General features: G+C 49.7%; 2 protein-coding genes across 3 annotated transcripts in view; one reads left to right on the top strand and one right to left on the bottom strand.

The window, feature by feature from the left end:
- Positions 1 to 6,492, bottom strand: part of HADHA (hydroxyacyl-CoA dehydrogenase trifunctional multienzyme complex subunit alpha) — a 29,904-nt gene extending 23,412 nt beyond the window's left edge. Inside the window, exons 1-3 of the mRNA XM_075706740.1 lie at positions 6,405 to 6,492; positions 1,269 to 1,310; positions 1,110 to 1,180 (exon numbers count right to left, since the gene is read on the bottom strand). Coding sequence (XP_075562855.1) covers positions 1,110 to 1,180; positions 1,269 to 1,310; positions 6,405 to 6,492 — 201 coding nt within the window. The remainder of the gene's footprint in view (positions 1 to 1,109; positions 1,181 to 1,268; positions 1,311 to 6,404) is intronic.
- A 321-nt stretch (positions 6,493 to 6,813) lies between these two features.
- HADHB (hydroxyacyl-CoA dehydrogenase trifunctional multienzyme complex subunit beta) lies at positions 6,814 to 23,716 on the top strand. 2 transcript variants are annotated; one of them, XM_075707314.1, is made up of 16 exons: positions 6,814 to 6,841; positions 9,029 to 9,103; positions 9,500 to 9,541; positions 11,039 to 11,135; positions 11,762 to 11,806; positions 13,125 to 13,224; positions 14,473 to 14,560; positions 15,155 to 15,342; positions 17,060 to 17,240; positions 18,328 to 18,449; positions 19,662 to 19,741; positions 19,830 to 19,877; positions 20,278 to 20,365; positions 20,933 to 21,007; positions 21,494 to 21,658; positions 23,141 to 23,716. In XM_075707314.1, exons 2-16 carry the CDS (start codon positions 9,037 to 9,039, stop codon positions 23,174 to 23,176), a joined length of 1,422 nt encoding a protein of 473 aa, XP_075563429.1. In that variant the 5' UTR covers positions 6,814 to 6,841; positions 9,029 to 9,036; the 3' UTR covers positions 23,177 to 23,716. The 2 variants fall into 2 exon arrangements, with proteins under 2 accessions (XP_075563429.1, XP_075563428.1); XM_075707313.1 differs by having other exon boundaries at positions 11,036 to 11,135.
- Positions 23,717 to 25,194: the final 1,478 nt, after the last annotated feature.

The following is a 25,194-nucleotide window of genomic DNA, read 5'->3' as shown; positions in this document are numbered from 1 at the left end:
ATGTCATTAGAAAACTGGCACAGAAGACAGACTGATAACGAAAAGCCAAAGCAAACAGTAGGTCTAAATAGATTTTCCAAGCCAGCAGGAGCAGCAGCTCTACAGCCCTTCAAGATTTGCCTTCTGAAAAGAAAAGGACTAGACCATCCAGGAATTCGCCCAACAGCCAGCCCATTGCTTGGCACAATTATATCGCTTCTGAGGCGCTCAAACTGAGCTCCGATTTGCTATAAAAATTAGTTCAACTCGTGTCATAATACAGCAAGAAAGAAACCCCCAAGATGAAACCCTGCAGCAGGTCATCAAGTTATATCTGTTATTAACAAGTTCCTCCTTAACCTCACCGACAGCGGGTTTGTGACCTCAAACACAGATTTTATGAGCTTCTAAGCTGTTTTTTTTCCTATATTACCAACACTCTCCTTAACCACCTTGAATCCAAGAACTTAATAAGACTTAGCAGTATCTTGCGCCAGTAAGAGAGACAAGTTAGCTTAGCACATACAAAATATTTCCATGAAGCATTTTCAGATGTCTCATTAAACGCCCAAATGCTCGTTCTCCTATTTCTACTTTGCTCACAATTTTGAAAGGCTGCAGGTTAGGAAAGTTCTTAGTCTTAAATACTGTGCCGGGGAGGTTTAAATTGGATATTAGGAAAAAAATTTCTTCATGGAAAGAGTGGTCAAGCATTGGAACAGGCTGCCCAGAGAGGTTGGGGAGTCCCCAGCCCTGGAGAGGTTCAAAAATGGGCAGAGGTGGCACTTGGGGACATGGTTTAGTGGGCATGGGGGTGTTGGCTTGATGTTGGACTGATGATCTTAGAGGGCCCTTCCAACCTTAGTGATTCCCAGTTTTTACTTTCATTAAAAAACTAATGCAGCCACCAAGCTAGGAAACATGAAATTAATTCTTCCTCTGCCCTGAATTGGTTTAGTGGTGGGCTTGGCAGTGTGAGGTTAATGGTTGCACTGGGTGATCTTCAAGGTCTTTTCCAACCTAAACGATTCTGTGATTCTATGAAGACTTTTCAATACCTTCTCCGTACAACTGCTATTCCTGCCATTTCCACTGCTACGCTTATTAACCGCAGCCAGCTAAAACAGTACCTTTGAATTTGGTGTGTTAAAGCGTACAACAGCGACATCTCCTTTGATATCATAGCTAACGTGGGTTCTAGCTGGAAACAAACAGAAACATGTTATCAGCTTATGCTCAGTGGATTTTAAGAAAGAAAATGAACTCACATAGAAAAGCTTTACACTTACTCTGAAGAGCAGTGGAGGTGGAAATGTTACGGCAAGCATAACCTAAAGAAAAGACGTTGCAGATGTTAAAGGAATTCTCAGTAGTCTCAGCTTAACTCTCCTTTATTAATGCATCCTCCCATCTCCCCTCATCTGCTGAGTACAGCATTTCGGAGAATCCTGAGTATGAGCCGCTTCCTTCTCTTACGGCTTGACCTGTGCCACCACCAGAGTTCAGCAGACTCCACGCTGTTGAAGTGACCTTCACAGCACAGATTCCACACCACAGCTTCCAACACCAGCCAAACTGAAGGCAAAAAAAAAAAAATCAAAGCCTTCTGCCCAAAGAGCTGACAAGAGATGAAGCAGGCGGCACACAGGGGTGTTTTGCCTTCAGTATGCACAGTTCAACACTTCTTCACACGCTAAACCAGAGACCTTGCTGTGCTTTGGAGAGTTTCAAGCCTGCATGTTAATGTCTCTGCAAATCAAATGTATCTGCTCTAGAATATTTCTGCAAAAACACACTCTTGTGCCAGTGAATAGTGTCACCTCAAGTATTACCTCACAGGGTATACATCTGGTGAGCCACAAAAAGAGCACACAAAATATTTATTCTCGCTTCCATCTATCAACAAAATACTTGACCCATCTCTACTAATTACCTGTGGAAGCACCTAGACAAACTTGTCGTGTTTCAAAGCACTCGGAAAACTCAGACCATGGTACGAACAAGTCCTGTCCACAAGCAAAATGCCACTTTTCTGACTCATAAATCCCAGATCTCCTTTTTCTGCTGAGAAATTCTATTTGGCTTGATGGTCTTTTTACACCAACGAATCTTAGTTCTATTCAAGCGACCTTGATCTTGACCGAAAGGATCCTCTAAACACAGATCTAGGCTGAATCCCTGCCAAAGCTGCTTTAAGTCTGAAATCTAGTAAAAGCGCTACTTCTCGAGCACCTGCCATGGTTCAGCCCCAGCCAGCAGCTCAGCACCACGCAGCCGCTCGCTCACTGCCCCTGCCCCGATGGGATGGGGGAGAGAATCGGAGGAGTGAGAGGGAGAAACACTCCTGGGGTGAGATAAGAACAGTTTAATAGTTGAAATAAAGTAAAATAGTAATGATAATAATAACTATATAATAATGATATACAAAGCAAGTGATGCACAATGCAATTGCTCACCATCTGCCGACTGCTGCCCAGCCAGTTCCTGAGCAGCAATCGCTGCCCCCGGCCAACCCCCCCCAGTTTCTATACTGCCCATGACGCCGTATGGTATGGAATGGCCCTTGGGGCAGTTGGGATCAACTCTTCTGGCTGTGCCCCCTCCCAGCTTCTTGTGCATCTGGCAGAGCATGGGAAGCTGAAAAGTCCTTGACTGGCATAAGCACTACTGAGCAACAACTAAACATCAGTGTGTTATCAGCATTCTTCTCATCCTAAATCCAAAACCCAGCACTGTGCCTGCTACTAGGAAGAAAATTAACTCTATCCCAGCCGAAACCAGGACAGCACCCTATGCACATCTATCGACCGGAACACAGCCCCTGAGCTAGGGGAGGCTTACTGCTCAACGCTGGTAAAATGTTCAGGAACGAAACATTCCCATTCCCAGCAGAAAGAAGGCAGAAAACCCAGTACAGGGAGAACAAACTCAAAACCTCAGCCTGCGCCTCACCAAGAGGTGCTTCCCCCTCCCCGCAGCCCCGTGACAGGGGCTCAGGGCCGGAGCTCCGCTGCCCTTTGGCCCTCTTTCCACCTCATCTCCGGTGCTGGCAGCAGGGACTGACCTTTGCGCTCCATTCCCCGAGCCCAGGATACGCGGTGCGACGCTGTGGGGATGGAAATTCAGTGTCAGTCTGTCCCGGCAGATGGGTTTGTGCGAGCATGTGCGTATCATGTGCCCACAACACCATTTTATAAACAAAGAGCGAACCGGTTTCCACTCCAAAGCTGCTTTAAAGTATTTTTGGATGAGGACAATACCCAGATTATGACTGCTGTAACCAACATTAATTTCCCTAAATTTTTTGTGCACTAAAGTCAGGTACTCCTGAAACTAAATGCCAACGCTCATTTCCCACAAAACTGAGTGTGGTCTGACCACAATTTCTCTGCTGACAGACGCTCCTCAGCAGAACACGAGGCACTTCTAACAGCAGCATTTTAACTCGATAAAAGCCATGCAGCCCCACTACTTTAAAAAGGCAGCAAGGACTGAACTGCTTTACTGAATTAATTCACTTCAATCCTGCGTCGCTGCACGTGGCTAGGCACAGCAGGAAGGAGAATTAGACCAAACAAATCTCAGCTGCAAGGCAAGGGATAATGTTTGCCTTCCACAGCCTCAGTCAGGCGTCTGCTAAGGCTGGGATGCGGGAAGGTGAGCAGCCACATCACTCCCCAACGCTTACCGAGAGCAAGGCGATGACTATGTATTAAAAACTACACCGCATGCAAACCACAATCTCGATTAAAAATAAAAAGGGAATAGATTAATTAACTTTTTTCCTCTTTCTCTGGTCTAACATGTTTTCCTTTTTCACACTGGTTCCCAAACAGACTGCTGCCGTGAAAACCTTAAACCTTGAATTCTGCTTTGCCTTTCAGTTCCAGGAAAACAAAAGATATGAAGTAGGAAAACCCAGCAATATCAAGGGCACGACTGAACAAATCTCACTACCTTTTAACATCAACTCTTTTGGGAAAGAAACTGTCACCAAAGTAACAGCTGCTTAATATTTGAGTGAGGTTTCTTAGCCCTGACAGTATTTTCTTTTAGAGCCCAGAATACTTGTGGAAAACATGTCTAAAACTAAAAGCACATTTCCTTGGTCACAGTCACAGCACATCTGCTTTAGGCGTTGATTCACTTAGCAGTACGATGGTAACTTGCCAAGATTGGAGCCAGAAAAACCCTCCTTCAAAACGCTGAAGGAAGCAGCAGCAGACCAGATGTACGCTGCCACCATTTCACTAACATTCAATCTAGAATTAAAAGCCTTGACTATCGATTCCATTTTCACTATTTCACTCACTCTGATTAAAAGGCCGTCTAGAGATGGGGACAACAACGCTTCAGAGAGTTGCTCTCAGGACTTTGCTGAGAATGTGGATGCAGCAGAGAACAGAGAACATCCCTTTCACACAGTCTAGCCAGGACTGGTTTCTTCCTACTTTTTGTTATTCCCTCAGCCACTTCCCTCTCCAGCACTCCCCCTTCCTGCCCTTCCACTCACCCGGACGCGGCATGCCACTTGAATTGGGAACAGCATCCATGGATGGTTCAGGAGAAAAGCCTTCTTATGGTCCTGGACCAAGCCAAGCACCAGCTGAGCGAACCAGCCGAAGCTCAGGACGACAACCGCCCACGCTTTCAGGCTGTACCTGCGAGCTGATGACACAGAGCTGGGAAAGTTCTGACAAACCCAGCTTTCCTATCCCCGCCGGGAACCTGCTAGTACACGGCATGTGGCTCAGCAGGTACGGCCAGCTCTCGAGCTCACACCGTCTTCTGCCTGCTTGCTGCCTTCTGCATGCTTTCTGGCCTGCCCTGGCGAGATCTGCATCCAATTTAACAAAGCTCTGTTAGGGCAGAACAACGCTATTAATTAAGGTGCATGACAGCCTCCTTGCAGCAGCTCCAGGACTGTTTGTGATGAAGAATATTGCCAGTCATAACAAGAAGTCCAACCGACGACAGCCTGAGCACTCGCTGCAGTTACCACACTTCTGCTCGTAATCGATCCCAGCGCCCTGCTCCTGGAGCAACCGCCTCACGCACAAACTTGCTCCAAAACTGCACGTAAGACAGGTATTAGGTTTAAACGAAACGCTGCTAGATTTCAGCTCGACATTGATACCAGACCCTGCGGCCCTTCGAAGCGCAGAAATAAGAACTGGTTTCCAATGCCTCTGAGCCTTGCCCTTCGGCCTTCCTGGGGGCACCTGGTGACTCCTCGCTTTGGTAGCTCTGCAAGGAAGCACCACGACCCAGCTCACCGCAGGCACTGCAAACAGGCAGGAGCAACGCCAAGGGCCCTGCCCGGGTCAGCAGATTGCAAAGGGAGGATTAGTCAACAGCTGAAGACACTTGCATACCAAAATAAAGACAGATCGTGGGCACCTGGAGACGCAAACATGCCTGGGGGCATTCTCCCCACCCACCCGGGGACACCCCCCATCCCACAGACACACCTGTGTGCCGGGAGGACAGCCCCAGGATCCAGACACCCAAGGACATGGGGACACCCCCCCGCCCCAGGCATGCACGCACGGGCGTTGGGGACACGCACACATGTGAGGACACGAGGACACCCTGTCCCCGTGGATCAGCCGAGGTGCCGAGGACAATCCTGCCTGGAGAGTCCCCCCACCCCACGCAGAGTCACAGGGGACCCCCCCCCTTAGATCCATATGTGGATTCCCAAAATGTGCCCATGTGCAAGGACACAGGGACCATGGCTGGGCACAAGCAGGCCAGCCTGCCTCGGGGACTGGCGTGGGAGCATCTCCCCCGTGGGGTCAAGCACACCCCACACCCCCACAAGCCCCCAGGACACGGAGGCAGGGATCCCTGCTTTGGGAAAACCTTGGAGGAGAAGTACGGACATGCTGGGGATCCCCCTGCTCGCTTCAGGGGGATTCCCCCTGGATTCAGCGCGATTCCCCCCCTGCTCAGGCCGTGGGGACAACACCCTCGCACAGGACACAGAGACACGCAGGCACACCCCCACGGCGGCAGCCCCCACCCCACAGCTCCCCCGGGGACACGCACACCGGGGACGCCCCGTTCCTCACGGACCTTTCCCCGGTAACACCCCGCTCCTCGCAGCCGCCACGCTGCCAGACGAGGCTACCCCACCCGGCCACCCCCTCCGTGACACCCTGCCCTCCCACAGCAACACCCCCACGCGTGGCCACACCGCCCGCTGCCCCTCACAGCCCCACCGCAGTGCCGCCCTCAGCGACACCCCATCCCCTCTCCTCTTCCCCCGGTGCCACCCTCCCGCCGGGGACACGCTTACCAGAGGATTCCCCACCCCACCCCACCCCACCCCGAGAGACCGCGCCCATTCCCCCCGCCGCCCTCACATCTCCACACCCCCGGCGCGGGAGGCAGCAGCCGCCTTCCCGGAGGCTGGGGCTCACCCACGGGCGGCGGGCGGCGGGCCGGGCTGTACTTAGCGGCGGCCGTGAAGCGACCCAAGCTGCCGATAGCCCGCACCGCGGCCGCCATCTTTGCTGCGCGCTAGGTCGAATGAGGGAGAGGCCTCCGGGGGGCCTTGGGTCCCCCCCACCCCGCCCCGCTCGAGGCTGCCCGCGGCGCTGCCTGCCCGCTCCGCCGCCGCCACCTCCCGCCTCCCGCTCTTTTTTCCCCTCACCGCGAAGTCACGGACGTTTCTGATCCACACCGAGCGGGAGCGGAGCGGGGGAGAAAGCGGGAGGGCGCTGCCAGGCGCTGCGTGGGGTGGCGGCGCGGCTCAGGCGGGCGGCGGGGCAGCCCGGTGGGCGGGGCGGGAAGGGGCCCTTGCTGAGGGGCGGGCGGTGGCGGCGGCAGTGCGGGGCGGCGCTGGGTGCGGGCGGAGGTGCGGTGGGGTCTGTCCCGGGTGGAGGAGGGTGAAGGAAGGGGGGTGGTGGTGAGTTGCGTGCGTGAGGGGCGGGTGCGTGTGTGTGTGGGGGTGTTTTGCTTAATTTCGGGGCGGGGGGGTGTCTGGTGGGGGGTGTCCGGCTCCCTGAGTGTGCCCCTGGGGGGGGGGGGGTTGCCCGTGCGTGGCGTGTGTGAGGCCCGGTGGGTGTGTAGCGGGTCTGGGCTGTGCTTGGGGTGAGGAACGGGTGTGGAGTATTGGGGGGGGGGGGGGGTGAGGGAAGCGGGGGTGTAGGTTGTGGGTACCGTGGGTCCACGGGGTGGGCGTGGGTGGGTGTGAGAGGGGCTACGGGGCGTGTAAGGGTCGGGGGTGTCGCGCGTGGAGGGAGGAAGGGGAGCAGGGGCTGTTGTGATCTGCCGCAGGCCCTGCAGGTCGGTTTGTGTGCGGGTAGGGGTGCCTCGCTGGGGTGCCAAGGGAGCGGCTGGATTCTGACAATGGGGAGGGTGGGCGTTGCGGGGGGTGTGTGGTGAGGAGAGCGGCTGTGCGGCGTGCAAGGCCGGGGTCTGGTTTGGGTACCTATTTTGGGTACTTTTGGGTACCTGTTTTGTCAGATGGGCTGGTGTTGTGGTTTAATCTGGCAGGCAGCTAAACACCACACAGCCATTTGCTCACTCTCCCCCTCCCCAGCGGGATGGGGGAGAGAATTGGGGGGAAAAAAAAGTGAAATTTGTGCATTGAGATGAAGAGAGTTTAATAGGATGGAAGAGGAAGGGAAAATAATAATAATATCCAAAGCAAGTGATGCACAATGCAATTGCTCACCATCTGCCGACCGATGCCCAGCCCGTCCCCGAGCAGCGATTGCTGCTCCCTGGCCAACCCCCCCAGTTTCTATACTGCCCATGACGCCGTATGGTATGGAATGGCCCTTGGGGCAGTTGGGATCAACTGTTCTGGCTGTGCCCCCTCCCAGCTTCTTGTGCATCTGGCAGAGCATGGGAAGCTGAAAAGCCCTTAACTGGTGTCAGCACTGCTCAGCAACAGCCACACCATCAGGGTGTTATCAGCATTGTTCTCGTACTAAATCCAAACCACAGCACTATGGCAGCTACTAGGAAGAAAATTAACTATCCCAGCTGAAACCAGGACAGCGGGGAAGATTTGGAGAAAAGTTTCAGTTGGGTATGGGGAGGGAGCTCAGCGCAGATGGAGGAAGAGCACTGTTGCAGAGAGGCGATACAGGGAAAGATGCCGGGGAGGAGGTTTGTTTTCTGGACCTTTACTGACCTGAGGAGCCTAGGTTTGGTGTGTGGGATGCCAGAGTAGCCAGAGCGGGCTGGGGAAGGAGGAACGCTGCATGGCGTGTCGCAGGTGTGGAGCTGCAGGGCGTGAGACGTAAACGTGGAAGGGGGTGGCTGGCAGCTTACGCCGGGTTTTGAGAAGCTGTAGAGAGCTGCAATACCTGAGTGGGCAGGGCTTGGCGCTGCCAGCGCTTCCCTAAGCTTCCAGGGAAAATGTGTGTATTTGGGAGAGACAGTGCTGTTAGCTTGAATGCTAAAAGCGCGACAGGATAAGGTGAATGTTGCTGTGAAGTAGCCAAAGAGCTGCAGCTGTGGGGACCATTTTTTGCCCTGCGCAATAAAAACCATGGGTGAGGATTTGTTTGTAGGGAAGCCCTGTTTTGGAATGAGCTTTGGGACAGCTACAGAGGAAGTTTTTGGGGTAGCGGGTGCCATCTGGTTCTGCTTCCCATGGGGCTACGCAACGGAAGTTACTGAGGTTGCATCAACAGTTAAAACGAGGGGTAGCGACACGAAATTGTGCCAAGGAGTCATGCTGGCAGTGAGATTGGCTGGGCGCTGGGACAATTTTCCAGTGGGGAAGCGGTGGAACGGTTACTGGGAGGGGAATCAAAAGCTGCGCTGGCTGCTCTTAGTACAGTGCTGGGTCACTGGGGAGATGAGTATTTACAGGAACATTTGCAGGCCCCAGTCAGAAGCCCAACTCCTCGTGTGTTTGATGTTGTTCAAAAAGTGCAATAGGAAGTAATTCTCTGTGCTGCTGCCATTGGAACGTCTTCTGTTTCTTCACCTTTTTGGCTCTGTGTGAAGCAGGCAGATCGCTTTCCTTGAAATTGTTCCAAATAGACCAGAGTGGACTAATATCAGTCTTTCTCCACCTCTCTAGATATCAAAATGAGTTCCATGCTGACCCATGCCATCAGAAACCTCCCTACTTCCTCAGCATGGGCTGCCAGGGTCTGTAAGTATCTTTACATTTGTGAAAAGCTTGAATTGGAAGGTCATAAAGTTCTGGTTTAAGTGTTGGGTTTGGAATGGATGCTTCTATCTGAATCTCTGTTCCGTTGTCATCTTAAAAAAACATGACAGTGGTTTTTTTGTTAAAATAACTAATTCCATTGCTGCCATATTTGACCCTTTCCACATCAGATGTAGGAGGAATCTCATGTTAACAGGTAATATGAACTGTGTTGTTTCTATGAGCAGAGTAAACTAAAAAAAAAAAAATCTCACAGGTGTTCAGGTGCAGTTGTCTTACTATGACATTCTTATTTTTTTAACAGTTCTTACAGAAACTAGGAATGGTTTTAACATTTTGGGTTTGACAGCACCTATTTTTTCGTTTCTTGTTTTTCAGTTGCTCGATCGCTCAGCTGCTCTTCACAGTTACAAGCCGCAGGTAAAGTGAAAACACCAGGAATCTCAGCGGGTCTGTGCTATTAAAGACTATTTTTGAAGCCGCCTCCCTTTCCCAGAGTTTCATTCGACATAAATCTCAGAAACGCGGCGCAGACAGCTTTAGTTGGAGTTGCCCCTCAGAAGTTGCAAACAAGTAAAACTACAGCCAAACCGCGGTTCGCAGCAGAGTCCTCTCAACCTCTGCTTGCCCCTTGCTCCCAGCAGCTATGGCCAGCCCAGAGCTCACATCCCATCGTCACCTGATAGATTGCTATTTCTAGAACCTAAATGGGGACGCTAAGCTCGGCGTTTATAAGCTGTCCGGGCATAACCAGATCGCTGGCCCAGAGGGGAGGGGGTTGTCCCTGACAAGGAGAAGCTCGTGGAATTAGCTCTGAAGTCCAGCGAGACCAGCAAGAGGCTCGGGTCTTGGTGGAGCCGCTGAGCGTGCGCAGTTAACGTGGGTTTTTAGCTGTGGCCCTTCGTGAGCGGTCGAGGTGATCCGGCGTTCTGGGATTCATTGAGGGGGGAGTGATGAGGTGACTAGTGACTTTGAGCTGCCTGCATTTTGGAAACCGGCCTAGGCAGCAGCTCCCCCTCGTCTTGGCTTTGTGCAGAGAGCCTTACACAACCCAAGAACAGTGCTAGAGTTTTGTACTGGTGCTCACACTTGCTCAAGCACGGTATTTAGTTGGACTTAATCTGCTTTTACGTGTCTCTGTCCTTTTCCTGCTTGTAAAAGGAGCTGCCCCATGCTGCCATCTGTGCTCGTTAAGATGTGCAGGCCTGATTGTTTTAGGAAACTCTCAATGAACTCTTTGTTAATCAATCATGGCTCCAGAAGAGCTCTGATGGAGGCCTGTTGAACGATACCGTATCATGCCATGCTTTGTCTTGAACCCGAGATGCTCAGACACCTCACAGAGAAGTAGCAAGTTACCCACAGCAACTACATGCGCTCTTCTTGCTACTGCTTTCCTACGGGAGGGAAAGTCAGTTGACTTCTTGAACTGTGTTTTGATTTACCTTGAATTATCTCACCTTTACTGTGCAGTAAGAGCACATGCGTAGGCAGTTACTGCGGAAGGTGCGTTGCTGTTTGCAGTCCTTGCTGCTCCCCAAGTGAGAGACTGTACGAGATCTTACTCAGGCTTTGAATTCGCTCTGCCTCGTTTGTATTCTAAGCTGTGCAGCAGTTTTAGGGCTGTCTCTTCCTGCAGCATTCTTGTCAGCGGTAACGGAGACTGGGAGTTCTGTGCTGTTGCCTCAGCGGAGCTATAGATGAATCTCGCTGCTGATGGGGGACATACTGAGTTGTCAAATCATTTTTCACAGATCACGTAATTAACCAGAGACAAGATTACGGCTCGGGTGTCCTGCCTACTCTGCTTTTGACTTAGGCACCAAAAGAGAACAATTTCCCTAGTTTTCTATTAGTTTTAAGAGTCTTGCTTTAAGCTTGCTGGTATTCTTGTTAACGTCACTTCTCTCTTAGCAGTCCAGCCTAAGAGTAAGAAGACCTTAGCCAAAAGTGGTGTGAAGAATATCGTTGTGGTGGAGGGCGTCCGTATTCCATTTTTGCAGTCTGGCACCTCGTAAGTATAAAATAACAAGAAAATACACGCTGACTTGGTTAATGGTCGAATTTTGCTGTGAAGAAAGTGGGCTTACTTGTTCATTTTAGTGCAGTTACTCTAATGCCTGTAAGTGCTGAAACAGCAATGAGTTAGACTGCTACAGTTATTCCAGCTTACCCGGTGAAAAAATGTGGTTTGGAGAAGATTGCCCGCATATATGAATTCTGAGAAGAATGAGGATTTATGCTGCATGTCTAGAGGAAGCTGTTGGTGAATCTACAGCAGATAAAGCAAAGAGTTTCACAAACCTGGCAGGACAGGCGCAGAGAATCTGCTGTAGATTCTTCTTGCTAGCACTGAATTCACATCTGAATGAGGACCGGACCTAACTCTTAGGATGGGTAGGGGGTTTCTTTATTCTGTTAGTGCTGCTTTTACATGTTTTGAGTACAGCAATTGCGTGCTGGCCTATACACAGATGGTCTTCCCAACCTGGGGGATGAAACATTTGAATATAAATGAAGTGGAGCATTTCTGGTATGTCACCAGCTCTGGGCTGCTGATGTCTGCTTACACTGGTGAAGTAGATGACATCTGTATTGGTTTCTGACACTCCTAAGTTTCTGCCTCTCTTTAAATTCCAGGTACGCGGATCTTATGCCACATGACCTGGCACGAGCAGCGTTGCAGTAAGTAAATTGAATACTAGAAAGGGCCAGAAAACTCTCTGTTGTTGAACTGCTGGGGTCCCAGTGTTGGTACAGTGGCTTCAACAGATTTGGAAGCCAAGGCTCTAGCTTTGTCTCAGAACGATACGATCCAGGTGCTTAGTTTTTTGTGGTCAGCCACCGCCTTAGTAGGCGGCTTAAGCAGTAGGGTTTACAACAGGCTTGTGTTAAAGTGTATTGTTACACAGAGATTGCATTGTTGTCCTGCCTGACAAATTCTAGTGAATTTGATTTCTGACTGTAGGTTTCTAAATACAGAGATCGTAGCTACTGTTGAGGTGCACTTACAGTTCATGGGAAAAACAAGCTGGGCAATGCAGAGAAAACTAAGTGGCAACAAGAATAACGAGCTAATTCTGTCATCTTGCCTGTCCCTCCCATTCTGCAGTGATTTGACAAAAGCCGTAGGTCGTTAGCAGTGGGTTTGTTCTGTGGAGAAGAAGGGCACAGTGCTGTCGAAAAGACAGAAGGCTTTGCTGGGGTGGCGGGGGGAAAGGAGATTGCAAGACCCAAGGAAAGATCATGATGTTGGGTGCAGTCACGCCGAATCTGAATGCCGTGTTGAGCCAAGGCACGCTAATTTGGTTGACGGACCGTGTGGTAGCCATGTGCAAGGGCTGTGTCCTGGACATCGAGGGGGTTTTAGTGTGCTGCGGAAGAGAAGTTATTGATGGAGGTGCCTTTAGTTTCATTTTTATTTGGGGCTTTGTAGCGCATGAAACTACATTTGAATCCCACTGGCCTTAAATCGCTGCCTGCAATGGGATTTGCTGTGGTGGCGTGTTTGTCAAGATGTTCTGGCAAATTACGCAATATGTTTTCTAATGAATTGTGAAAACACACTACTTGTTTTCTGTGTGTCTTTATGGAGGTTTTACATGTTCCTACACAGAAGGTGATTGGCTTTCTTATCTCTTAATGCCCTCTTCCTTTAATTCTGATGTCAGAATACTCCAAATTGGGGAAGATATGTTAGTTACTAACCATTAGTAACAGTTGGTATAACTGTTTCGGGTGGGGGGTGTAGAGTAGTTGCTTTCATGAAATTGTGTAATCATTTAGAGTGGTGATATCGCCATGATTGTTTGCAGTCCGTAGTCAATTACACTCTTCATTAAGTATACGTGCACACAAGATTTCTTCTGAAGTAGGGGCAGAAATGCGGCTTGGTTGTTGCTTTGTTCTCCGGCCAAGCTGGTGGAAGGAGGATGCTTGAGGGCTGTGACAAGGTTACTGCTTACATGGCGCAAATTCTGTTTGTTTTGATCTTCTCCTTTAGGGGCTTGCTGAACCGGACCAGTGTCCCAAGAGATGTTGTTGATTACATCGTTTATGGCACAGTTATCCAGGAGGTGAAAACGAGTAATGTTGCCAGAGAGGTGGGTTACGTGCAGCATTTCCCCTGAAAGTCTGATTTCTGCAACTAGTATGAAGGTGACAAACACCTGCAAAAAAGAAATTTCCAGTATTGTGGTTCATTTAAATGTGATTTGAGAGTATGAACTAGTTGTGCAGCACTGTCTGTCAGATAACTGTATGGGACTCTGCCTCCTGTTGAAATCTGCCGTAATCAAGTGCATTTTAATGCTGTGAAGCCTCTGCTTGATTCTTCCCTGAAAGGGAAGTTTTTGTAAACGATTGCTGATCACTTCAGCTCTAACTACCAGTTGGACTCTAAAGCTGGCTTGTCCGAAGTACTTGAGAGGGCCAGAGCATGCTGTGATAGATTGCTTTGCTGTGGTATTTATTTATTTTAGTTGGCTGATCAGATGCAGCTTTTGAATGACTTGAAATGGAGTAGTTTAGCTGCCCTTTTTTCTGGCAGTCGGAAAACAGAGTTCGCATATTATACGCAGCAAGAAGCAGGTCCACTGAAGTAATATTACAGAGGTGGCATGTGATTTTTCTATAACCTGGAGCCTCCGCTGTTGTTCTCTGCAACTGGGCAAAACCGCGATGTAACTTGGGCTGGAAGGACTTAGCAGGTTATGAGGCTCTCCAGTTCCATCGGCAGTTTTAGCCTTGTATATGCAAATACTTGCTTTGGTCACCTGCCAGTCAGATGAGGCCGTGGTGTAATTTTTAACTTGGGAACAACTGTTGAACTTTAAACTAGTTGGCCACGTCTCAAGTAGGGAAGGTCTTGCTGTGAGCGGTTCTCCCGTGATGGGAGGCTGCGCTCTCAGCTGGGTCAACCGAGGCGCTGCATTCTGAACCACAGGAAATGTTTTCTGTTCTCTGTAAAGCCAGTCGCTGTGCCTCGTCCTGAGGCGTCTAAATGATTCCTTTCACGTACCGCCTTTGCAAATAAGGTGAAGCAAAGATGACGTCAAGTAGTTGGAAGCTCTTGAAATTGTGAGGTGCGCGATTAGTTTGTCCCTTTATTAATGGGGGGCCAGGGATTGTCCGCATAATGCGACCGAGAGCCCTGGCAGCTGGGCAGCTGCTGTCTCCTCCCGTTCCCATGATCTGGGGAAGGGAAGAGCTGCTGCAGTAATTGGCTGGATGAAAACTCGATGTACTTGTTTTCAGCTTGGTCTGCAAAGGTGTGTTGCTGGGCAGAAGGTAGCTCTGACCCTGTGGAGCAAAAGGTGTAGGTTTTAACAGCCATTCTTTGTTGCTCGTAGGCTGCCTTGGGAGCGGGTTTCTCTGACAAAACTCCAGCCCATACAGTCACCATGGCTTGCATTTCTTCAAACCAGGCTATGACCACAGGTATGTTGGCTGGAAGAACAAGCTGTGGCTCTAAGAAGGAGCTTAGCAACTCCTCTACATCCCTCACCTAGCTTGCATTGCTCAGTGAATATAAGCAAGCACCTGAAGAAATTCTGGAATGGAAGGAAAGTTTTCAAACCAAGAAAATATAATGTGAATAGAGTGTCTGCTGTAGACCTGCCAGCAGCTGGACACCCTGTGCATTCAGCAATAGTCTCTGCTCAGCGTCTGTGTTAGCTTGGGAGGTAAAGACTGTGTCACGATAAGGAAGTTGTTACCTTTCAGGCTACTTTCATCTTTGACTTAGCCTAAACAGGGCAAAAAAATTGAGAGCCGGTTACTGTCCTGAATCACTGGGGGTATTCTTCGCCCAGCTGCTGCGTGTGACAAAGAGAAGTGGAAGCAAAGTTACAAAACTAGCACGATTCAGAAAATGTCTGTTCAACGTGCTCAGTCTCTGTTAAGCACATGTTGTATAACTCGGCCAAAGCCAGAGGCCGGAGAAGGAAATAAAATGTAGTAGTATCCAAAGCACTCGTGGGGTAAGTGTCACTTTGCCCCACAGCTCTCATGGGAAACTGTCTCGTTCTGCAGGCGTGGGTATGATTGCAGCTGGACAGTGCGATGTCGTCGTAGCCGGGGGTGTGGAGTTAATGTCAGACGTTCCCATTCGTCACAGTAGGAAGATGAGGAAGACTATGCTCACTCTTAACCGAGCCAAGACCTTGGGCCAAAAGCTCTCCCTCATTTCCAAAATTCGCCCTGACTACTTTACTCCTGAGGTAATTTTTTTTTCAGGCATTTAGATATTTAAGCTAAACTGTTGCATAAGGAGGTGTAAAACAAGTTGGCTAAGGTAATTTTTTTAGCCTCAATGGAGAGGATTTGAAAAGGGTAAGGTGGCTGCCTGTGGCTCACCTTTATCGGATCTTTAAAACTGCAGTTGATTAATGCATCTCATGGCATTTGTGACTCTCTGCTTTGTCTTCTTACATGTTGGTCTTCAGTAAACCTAACTTATTTCAAACCTCCCTCTCCTTCTACAACTCCTAGGCAAACTGTGCTGGAGACTACAAAAGTAGAAGCTTTTTCATAGAATCATCGAATCGTTGAGGTTGGAAAAGACCTTTAAGATCATCCAGTCCAACCATTAACCTCACACTGCCAAGTCCACCACTAAACCCTTTAAGGGCAGAGGAAGAATTAATTTCATGTTTCCTGGCTTGATGGCTGCATTATTTTTTAATGAAAGTAAAGTAGGAATCACTAAGGTTGGAAAGGCCCTCTAAGATCATCAGCCCAACCATCAACCCAACACCCCCATGTCCACTAAACCATGTCCCCAAGTGCCACCTCTGCCCATTTGTTGAACCCCTCCAGGGCTGGGGACTCCCCCACCTCTCTGGGCAGCCTGTTCCAATGCTTGGCCGCTGTTTCTGTGAAGAAATTTTTCCTAATATCCAATCTGAACCTCCCCTGATGCAACTTGAGCCCATTTCCTCTCATCCTATCACTTGTTCCTTGGGAGAAGAGACCAGCACCCATAAATACAAAATTTATGCAAGGGTCCTAAAGGGTTGGAAGAATTTTTGTTTCCTAGATAGTAGAAGTAACATGCTTAATATCGGAGAGGACTATCCTCAGTGTATTGTTTGATTAATGCACCTTAAATATGCCTTTTGATTACTGCTCCTGGCCACGTCCTGCCAGGTGCTGAATGTGTTCAGCTCCCGCGTTTGGGCCCTGATGAGAATGGGCGGTCTGCTGGTTCCTGTCAGGAGCCTGCTGTAGAGGCAGCCGCTCTTCTCTGTCTTGGAGGTCATGAGAGAGGTGAATTATGGGTGGTGGACGTGGAGATGGGAAGGAAAAGCATGTCCGTCCTTACCACCACCGAGCTCTTCACAAGAAAACCGTGTGCGTCTGTGCCGCTGCTGGCGTACAGCAGAGATGAGATCCAAATCCAAATAAGATGGGAAAATTGCCGACTTGCACGTGTGCAGGCATTTTCCGTGTGCTGCTGGAAGAATAAAAGCTAAGCTGAACTCACTTGCTGTCTCTGGTTCTGCTTGAGGAGGTATTTGACAAGGAGTTTTAAGGTCCCAGGATGTGTTGTTTCATCTTGGTCCCAAAAGTCCGCTCGCCCTTCATAGGGGAGCCCTTGTTAAATGGAGGAGGCAGCTGCTCTGTGTCTGCGTGTGCAAATCCGGTGCAGTTCTTGAACCCCTGGAGTAAGCAGCAGTCTGGATTTCTTTTTTTTTTTTTAAAATCCATTTTTTTCCTAAATCTTTGAAAGTCATGGTTCCTCTAATACATTTGACCGAGTCACTTCTGGTATGGTTACCATGTGTTAATCGCGTAGCTCTAATATTAAACTGCTCTAGTCAATAAATGGAAGGGCCTCGCTGGCTGACTGTGCAGGGCTTAACCAACTTCAGAACTTTATGTAAGTGCCCAGGGACAGGGGTTTATGTGCGCTGACTTGATTTTTCTGTTTTGTAGCTCCCAGCTGTGGCAGAGTTCTCCACCAGCGAGACTATGGGGCACTCTGCCGATCGTTTGGCTGCTGCCTTTGCCGTTTCCCGTTTGGAGCAAGATGAGTATGCCCTCCGTTCACACACACTAGCCAAAAAGGCCCAGGACGGAGGCTTGCTGCTTGATGTGGTACCCTTCAAAGTGCCAGGTAAAAGCGCACATTTCATTGCTAGCATGCACTAGGTCAGCAAAGAAACATTTTATTTAGGAAAGCAGGGGAAGTACTGGGGTCAGATTCGTAACATTCTGTGTATCTGATAGGGATTTTAACTCTGTTTTGCCCTGGAAAACTACTGACATAGGAGCATGTTTCTAAACATGCATATCTAAATACATAACCATATCCTTGCGTGTCTAAACTTTGTCATACTCACCTCCTGTCCACGCTGGTGTGATGATAGAGCAAGGAAAATCAGACCGGTTGGACCAAGAATCCCCCTGCTCTTTCAGTCAGGCAAGAGAACCCATTTTTACACCCCAAGCTATTAACAACAAATAGAAAGCCTAATAAAATCCCGGTCTGATAAATCAGGTGCTGGATAGCAAGAGCTGAAATGTGATCCGCTTGGCAGAGTCCAGTTCACGAGGCCTCACGGTTATTGCTCGGGTATGAAACGGCTCGGGGAGAAGCTTCAAGCTGTCCTTTCTGTGGCCTGATTTCCACCCTCATCCTCCATCAGCCAGTGGGCACGCTTTGGTCTAGCTGTTAATTTTGGGCACTTTAGTCTGTAGTTAGTTTCCTAGAGAGACCTTACTTTTATAGATCCACAGTTACATACAGCCTTTATACTGAACTTGGTACTTTTTGCAAGCTGGCTTATTTAAGGAGTCAGTATAGTTGAAGATACGTATATTTGGTTCTTCCCAGTGCTCTTACTTCCTCAAAACTTGGCACGTTAGTGTGTACTGATTTAGGCTCAGTTGTCCAGTTTAGGCTTTATAATCTGAATTTAAATTCTTTTATCAACTGTGGTAGTTTTTTTCTTACAGTGAGTAGACTGCAGCGCTTTATTTTTGCAGTCTTCAGAGAGGAAGTAATGCAGCTTCTATTTTTAAGTGCTATTTTTTAGCCACGTTAAATATCCTGATGCCGTGAATGGTTTTTCTCTTTTTTCCTCCTCCCGCTTGTCATAAAAAGCAGTTTTCTGATTTTTTTTTCCCCGCCAGACTCCTGATGTGCAATTTCATCTATGTTGCTGACTTTCTTAGTTTAAATACGCTTTTCTCATCAACAGGCAGAGATACAGTTACCAAAGATAATGGGATCCGTCCTTCCTCAATGGAGCAGATGGGCAAGCTGAAGCCAGCTTTTGTCAAGCCGTACGGAACTGTCACGGCTGCCAACTCCTCCTTCCTGGTAATGCGTGTTCCCATCACTGTGTGAGTCAGAGGGGAAAACTGTCCGGTTTACCCTCTGCTTCCCATGGGCACGTAGGTGAAGCTGGTATAACCTGTGGGAACGAGTTGTCTCCTTTGCAATGTCACCTGCTTTTGGATTTTTTTCAAGGGTAGCTTTGAACTGTGCTTTAATCTGGTGAACTTGGGTACTGGATTGTATCGTGTTAAAATCGATAACTAAACCCCTGAAGTTTTGCTGTTTGCATTTCTGTAGCTGCCTTGTGAGGGTTGATCATTCAAAGGCACGTGTAGAAATTCTGTCCCAGGATGGGATTGTATGTCTAGAAGTTAGTAGTTTTGGACTAAACTTGTCACTTCAAGGCTTGCCCTGTAATCCACAGAGGGGAGGGAGCGATTTCTCTAGCACATCTACGATGAGCTCTCTTCTGCGTATGCTCCTTTTTCTCTCTTTAGCGCTTTTAAAGGAAGCTTTTTTTAGATGCTGAAGTCTAAGGGAGTTGTGTAAATTAGGTGAGCTGTGTCTGAGCCCCAGTTCCTGAGACTCAGTAGAAGGTGATTGCCACTGCAGGCGTCCCGCAGAGGGCTCGAGGTGACGGTCTTGTTCCTGCACGCAGCCCTGACGGATTCTCCTCTGTTTAAAAGGCTGATTCACAGTTTGTGACGAGCACTTCAAAGGAAGCCAGTAACTACTGCTGAGGCCCTTCCGGCAGCAATGCTGTTTACTCCTTAGCATTCTTGGGGACTTAGGAAAGCCTGGTAACGCCACAGCCTCGGTGTTAGGAACGGCTGAAACGCCGTTGGTGTGCTCCGTGCCGCAGGTCTGTAGGCCAGCTTAGGCTGTTACCTGAGAAAGGAGTGGTCGTGGGCCAAAGCCACGATGTTCGTTTTGGCAACGTGGTGAGCCTGTGGCTTGAGTCATCCTGGAATTATACTCTGGTTTTGGGATGGAGTTGGGCGGACCGGTGAGTGGTTGGGGTAACCAGCTTGTCCTCAGGACTGGCAGGGCAGTCGGGCACCTCTGTCCTGTTTGAAAGCAGGGGGAGTTGTGGGTCTGGAGTGTCAGGAAGTGCTTTCAGCAATGCATGTGCTAGCATCGTTCGGAAATCATCCTCTCTTGCCAGCCGCTCTGCGGGAGGGCTGTCGGGCTCGTTTTGTGCGCAGGGCATGCTTGCTCTTCAGGCAGTGACCTCCCTGCGTTTGCCTGTTTCAGACAGACGGTGCTTCGGCAATTCTGCTCATGTCTGAGGAGAAGGCTCTGGCAATGGGATACAAACCAAAGGCCTACCTGAGGTATAAAAGGGACTGCTCTACGTGGCCTCTGAAGTCTGCGCTCGCTTCCTTCTCCTCCTCTTTTACTAATAGCATTTCTCCCGTGCAGGGACTTTGTGTATGTGTCCCAGGATCCAAAGGACCAACTGCTACTGGGGTAGGTGGCGATGATCAGGAGTCTGTGCTAGCACAACAGCCTTGACTTGCCATTACATGTTTGTTTTTTGGGAAGTGTCTCATGAGATGTTGCATCTCTTTGGGCCTTCTCGCAAAGGTGCGAGAGCCGGTGTGTGAAGTGTGACTCGGCAGGGGGAGGTGGCTAATGTGGGAGAGCGGCTGTGGCAGAAATACTCACCCTGACTTGCTGGGGGGCATCTCAGCATGTTGGTACTAGCAGTAGTTACTTGGGGTTGTGTTTCAGTTGGAGTGGGGCAGGCAGAGAGCTGCGCCACGCACCCTAGAGAGAAGGAATGTAACGTGGGTCGCTGTGGAAAAAGGGGATGATGATGTGAGGAAACATATTCATGCAAAACTTCTGTTTCTTGACTCTTCTTCAGTCCAACGTACGCTACTCCCAAAGTGCTAGAGAAGGCTGGTCTAACCATGGCTGATATCGATGTGTTTGAATTCCATGAAGCTTTTGCTGTAAGTACTCCGAACGCTAAGGATGCCTCTAACTCTAAAATGCCATTCTGTAGAAATCTGTTTTCACGTTGGTGAAAGCTCTTGTTCGGACCTTCACTAAATGTAGATAGGTGTAATTCTACATTTATGTCTAAATATAAGTACCGTATATATTTTAAATATATAACATTTTTACATTGACACAATACATGCTAAGAGTGGCTTATGTTGCTCGAAGTCACCAAAGGAATACAGATTCTTCTAAAATAATACGTAAAGAAAAAAAATTGTACTTTCCCAAGACTCTTGTATGAAAGAAACCACTTCTGCACATCATCTACTAATTGGGCTGGGGCTATGCATTACTATGGCGAGGTGGCCCGTTAATTGGATGGCATCTTTTACTAGCTAGGGTTGAGCTAACATTGATTAACAGGGCTGATCCTGTAAAATGCTTTTTTCAGTTGGCTGTGTTAGTTCTGTGGCTGTAGCTAGTCACAAGATATCTCCTATTTGCTAGCACTGAACATCGGCTTTCCTCGAAGCCTGCCATTATCCCTGTTAACATTGCCCTCCCCTCCTTCTCAGGGGCAGATACTGGCTAACCTGAAAGCTATGGATTCGGACTGGTTTGCACAAAACTACATGGGCAGAAAGTCAAAGGTAAGAGGCGGTCAGGGCGCTTTTATCTTTAGTTTAACCTCAGGATCAATTGAGTTCCACGCTGCAGCCGGGCATGCAAGTACTGCAAGGCAGGGCTTTTGTTGTCTTCTGTGAGGAGAAGCGATGTTTCTCGAGCTCTGGGTTAGCAAATCCCAGTATGAGCAGTTTCTTTGGGAAGGATGGCATTCCCCTTGTCAGCAGGAGGTGGAGATCGAGAGCCACGATAGTAATTGCTGGAGAGGAGGGAATTAAAAGCGGTGGGAGGGCTCAGTCCTGCGTGCTTTCTGACCGCCCGCGTATACCTGTCTGGCTGCAGGGGAAGCAGCAAAGCCTTTGGCACAGTTTTGTGCTGTCCTCAGGCACTTGTACGTGCCAAAGAACACTTCACAGCGGTCCAGGCTGGCCATGTAGGCTTGCTGTTGTGGTGGTGAGGCCAGTCTCCTTCCAGACAGGTGACTGTGTGCGTCCCTCTGTGTGTTCTTGCAGGTCGGAGCCCCTCCTCTGGAGAAGTTCAATAACTGGGGCGGCTCCCTCTCGCTGGGACATCCTTTTGGTGCCACCGGCTGCCGTCTAGTAATTACTGCTGCCCACAGATTGAAGAAGGAGGGAGGACAATACGGCCTGGTTGCTGCCTGTGCTGCAGGAGGGCAGGTAACGATGCTGTATGGCTGGCACCGTTCCCTCTGGAGAGGGGCAGCAATTACATTTCTGCTCCTGTTGGTACTACAAAATCCCATCCGGTTACACCAGCTGTTGGGGCACCTCTGAAGCCCCGTGGCACTGGGTGTTCATAACGCCCTCCAGCTCATCTGGCTGCCTCCTTATCGCAGCTCAGTTCAGCGAGCTCCCTCCGCCTCATCCACTCCAGAGATTTTTCCATCCCGGTCTCAGAATTGTCCCTGGGCAATGGCGACTGCAGCCCGTCGCTGCCCGTATGGTACGAAAGGGAAGGAGATATTTCTGCTGTGTTCTGAGGGTTTTGTTTGGTGACTCTCAAAGACTTCCCAAATTGTGGTTTGTGAGCATTGTTCTTCTAATCTTGGGAAGAAAGATCTTTACAAGAAAAATGGGGGTGACACTCTTCCTACAACTCTTAGAATCATAGAATCGTTTAGGTTGGAAAAGACCTTTAAGATCATCCAGTCCAACCATTAACTTAACACTGCCAAGGCCACCACTAAACCAATTCAGGGCAGAGGAAGAATTAATTTCATGTTTCCTGGCTTGGTGGCTGGATTATTTTTTCATGAAAGTAAAACCAGGAATCACTAAGGTTGGAAAGGCCCTCTAAGATCATCAGCCCAACCATCAATCCAACACCCCCATGCCCACTAAACCATGTCCCCAGGTGCCACCTCTGCCTGTTTTTTGAACCCCTCCAGGGCTGGGGACTCCCCCACCTCTCTGGGCAGCCTGTTCCAGTGCTTGACTACTCTTTCCATGGAGATGTCTCCCAATATCCAATCTAAACCTCCCCTGGCGCAGCTTGAGCCCATTTCCTCTCATCCTCTTGTCTTGAGGCTGAGGATGGGAGCCCTGGTTCAGGTTGGGGTGACCGGTGGCAGTTCTGTGGGGACCTAGCATGGCTGGCCCTCTGTAACCTGAGGGCCCTGGTCCCAACGTTGCTTAGAATCATCGAATTATTTAGGTTGGAAAAGACCTTTAAGATCATCCAGTCCAACCATTAACCTCACACTACCAAGTCCACTCTAAACCAATTAAGGGCAGACTAGACTAAACCATGTCCCCAAGTGCCACATCTACCCGTTTTTTGAACGCTTCCAGGGACAGTGACTCCCCCACCTCTCTGGGCAGCCTGTTCCAGTGCTTGACTACCCTTTCCATGAAGAAATCTTTCCTAATATCCAATCTTCCTCCCCGAATTCCTTGTTTGGCGCTCGGGAGAGCCCGATGCATTGGTCGGGGTGGACTCTGCTGCCTTGGCCAGCCTGAAGCCCATCTGCACTGGCCTGAAGCCATCAAACTGCTGTCTGCAGAATCCTCCTAGTGAATTGGCTCTGGGTTTTGGTCTCCCCTTTAATTTTAAAACAGTTGCGAGCTGAGCATCTCCTGTTGAGAGCACATCTGTAATGATTAGTCCTCTCGGTGACCGTTCTTTCTCTCTCCTTTCAGGGGCACGCGATGATAGTGGAGCTTTACCCTCAGTAACGGGACGAGGAACGGCTGAGTGGGTATTCGTACGTCCTGTGCCTGGCAATGCCATTTCAATGCACTAATAAAAAAACATAGATACAATCCTTCTTGGAAAGGATTTTTGGTGGCCTTTGTAAATACCTTTTAGCTACTCAGCTAGTAAATTTCAACTAATGAACACGCTCTAGGAAATAGTCCACTTCCAGGAGAATAGAAGTTAATGTGGCTATCGGTCTCTCCAGGGTCCTCGTAACCTATCTGATTTCTATTATAACTCTTCAGTAAGCAAGATTTCTCCCCCCCCGGAGAAGAAGAATGATTCCAAAGCTGTGTACAGAGAATTAAGTTTGGAGATACGGAGAACGTAAAGCGCTGGAGGTCGGTGAGCTGAGACGCGAGTTCATGTGTCCTCGTAGGGAGTAACAACTCTTTTCAGGATCGGGTTTGGAGTTGGCTGACCTGGTTCGCGAGGAGGAAGTTTGCTGCACGATGTCCAAACAGCATTGGAGTTAGCAAATTGCTTCTGACAAATGAGCGTCGCTGTTAGCCACAATAAATCAGGAAAAAAAAACCCCAAACATGGCTTTTTTCTTTCCCTCCCCTCACCCGAAATATGTTGGGGATGAGTTTCTGTGGTGTTTGTGGTGGGGGTGGTGTGTGCTGAGGTGGCACCAGGTGTCTGCTTTCTGAAATGGGAGAGAACTGCTCCGAAATCTGCCTGGAACCCACCTTGAGCTCCAGAGCCCCGGTGAATCATCACAATACATTGTTTTGAGACGCTTTTGGTAACTCCCGCTTCTCTGTGGCACCTTGATTACTTGGTTTCGGTGTCTGGCATTTTGAAAATTCAGAAATAGGGGCAGCGTGATGCTTACGCAGAGTCAAATCGTTGATAAACTCCAGGTGTGCAGGCTTGTGCTCTTTCTCCCAAGATTTTGGGAAGATGAGACAGTCGTTCTTGCCCTTTCGGTTAACATTCTGGGTGGTTTTCTTCACCCGTCTCCGCGGTTCTGTTTATGCTGGGGATGGCTGGCTGGCCAGGGAATAGAGATTCTTCTAAAAGAACCTGCAAAAACCTTCGAGTCCTTTGTACGAAAGACCCAGCTTCTGCAACCCAGCAGCTGCCGTGCAGCCCCGTGATTCCGGAGGCGCACCTGAGATAAGGGACGGGCGCTGCCGTGGGTGGGTCTTGTTTATTCCCGCTTGGAAATCTTGTTCAATGCTGCTACTCCGTGCGGACGGGAGCGCGGCGCAGGGCTGTGGCTGCGAGTGGGAGCTGCCTGGGTGAGGGGGGAAGGGGCCTGTGTGGTTTTTGGTGTGTGAATGCCCCTTGCATTTCCTGCTCAAACGCCTGGGGGAAGGTGCTCCGTGTCCCGCTTCCCGGCGGAGGGAAGTCCTGGAGAGCTCAGCAAACTTTGAAGTGGCACCACTGCGATTCCCATTGTGTTCACCTGTGCCGGAGCCTGTTGCGTGGCTGCGTCAGCGTGGTGACGCGGTGTGACCCTGCCTTGCAGGATGAGTCGAGTTAAACAGCCTTTAAAGATAAGGCGGCACCAAAAACGTGTGGCTGCTTGCTTTGTTGATGAGGTGAAGCCCTGCCTGCGTGGGCACCGGCCTTCCCGCAGCGACGGATGGATGGTGGGGGCACGAGCACCCCGACCGCCCCGCCGCAAGCCTGGGGCGGGCTGGTGCGGCTGTGCTGGGGGGAAAAACTGTGGATGGGGCTTGCTGCGGGGCCCGGAGGGGGCGGGAGCACGTATGCTGCTCGGGGCTGGGAAGATGGTGTTTGTGCTCTGGATGGGAGGTGAGCCGAGACGCTCTGAAATATCGCTGCGGCTCAGGTGCAAGTGCGTTGCCGCCGTCCTGGGGCAGCTCCGTGGCCCTGTTTGGACCCTTCTGGCCTGCCTCTTCCACGGCGGATCATTTCCACAGTTATGTGATGAGATGCATTCCAGAGGGACCTGGGCAAGCTGGAGAGGTGGGGCTGTGTGACCCTCATGAGGTTCAAGAAGGCCAAGTGCAGGGTCCTGCAC

Source organism: Pelecanus crispus, chromosome 3, assembly GCF_030463565.1.
Source record: "Pelecanus crispus isolate bPelCri1 chromosome 3, bPelCri1.pri, whole genome shotgun sequence".
Taxonomy (NCBI): domain Eukaryota; kingdom Metazoa; phylum Chordata; class Aves; order Pelecaniformes; family Pelecanidae; genus Pelecanus; species Pelecanus crispus.
Note: the sequence above shows the minus strand (reverse complement) of the source record. Positions and strands in the feature narration are given on the sequence as shown.

Excerpts from the sequence above, each read along its gene's own strand:
- HADHB (XM_075707313.1), top strand. The coding sequence starts at position 9,037 with ATGAGTTCCATGCTGACCCATGCCATCAGAAACCTCCCTACTTCCTCA. Across the intron at positions 14,561-15,154 it reads AAACCAGGCTATGACCACAG|GCGTGGGTATGATTGCAGCT; the intron begins GTATGTTGGCTG and ends CTCGTTCTGCAG. Across the intron at positions 19,878-20,277 it reads AAGGACCAACTGCTACTGGG|TCCAACGTACGCTACTCCCA; the intron begins GTAGGTGGCGAT and ends ACTCTTCTTCAG.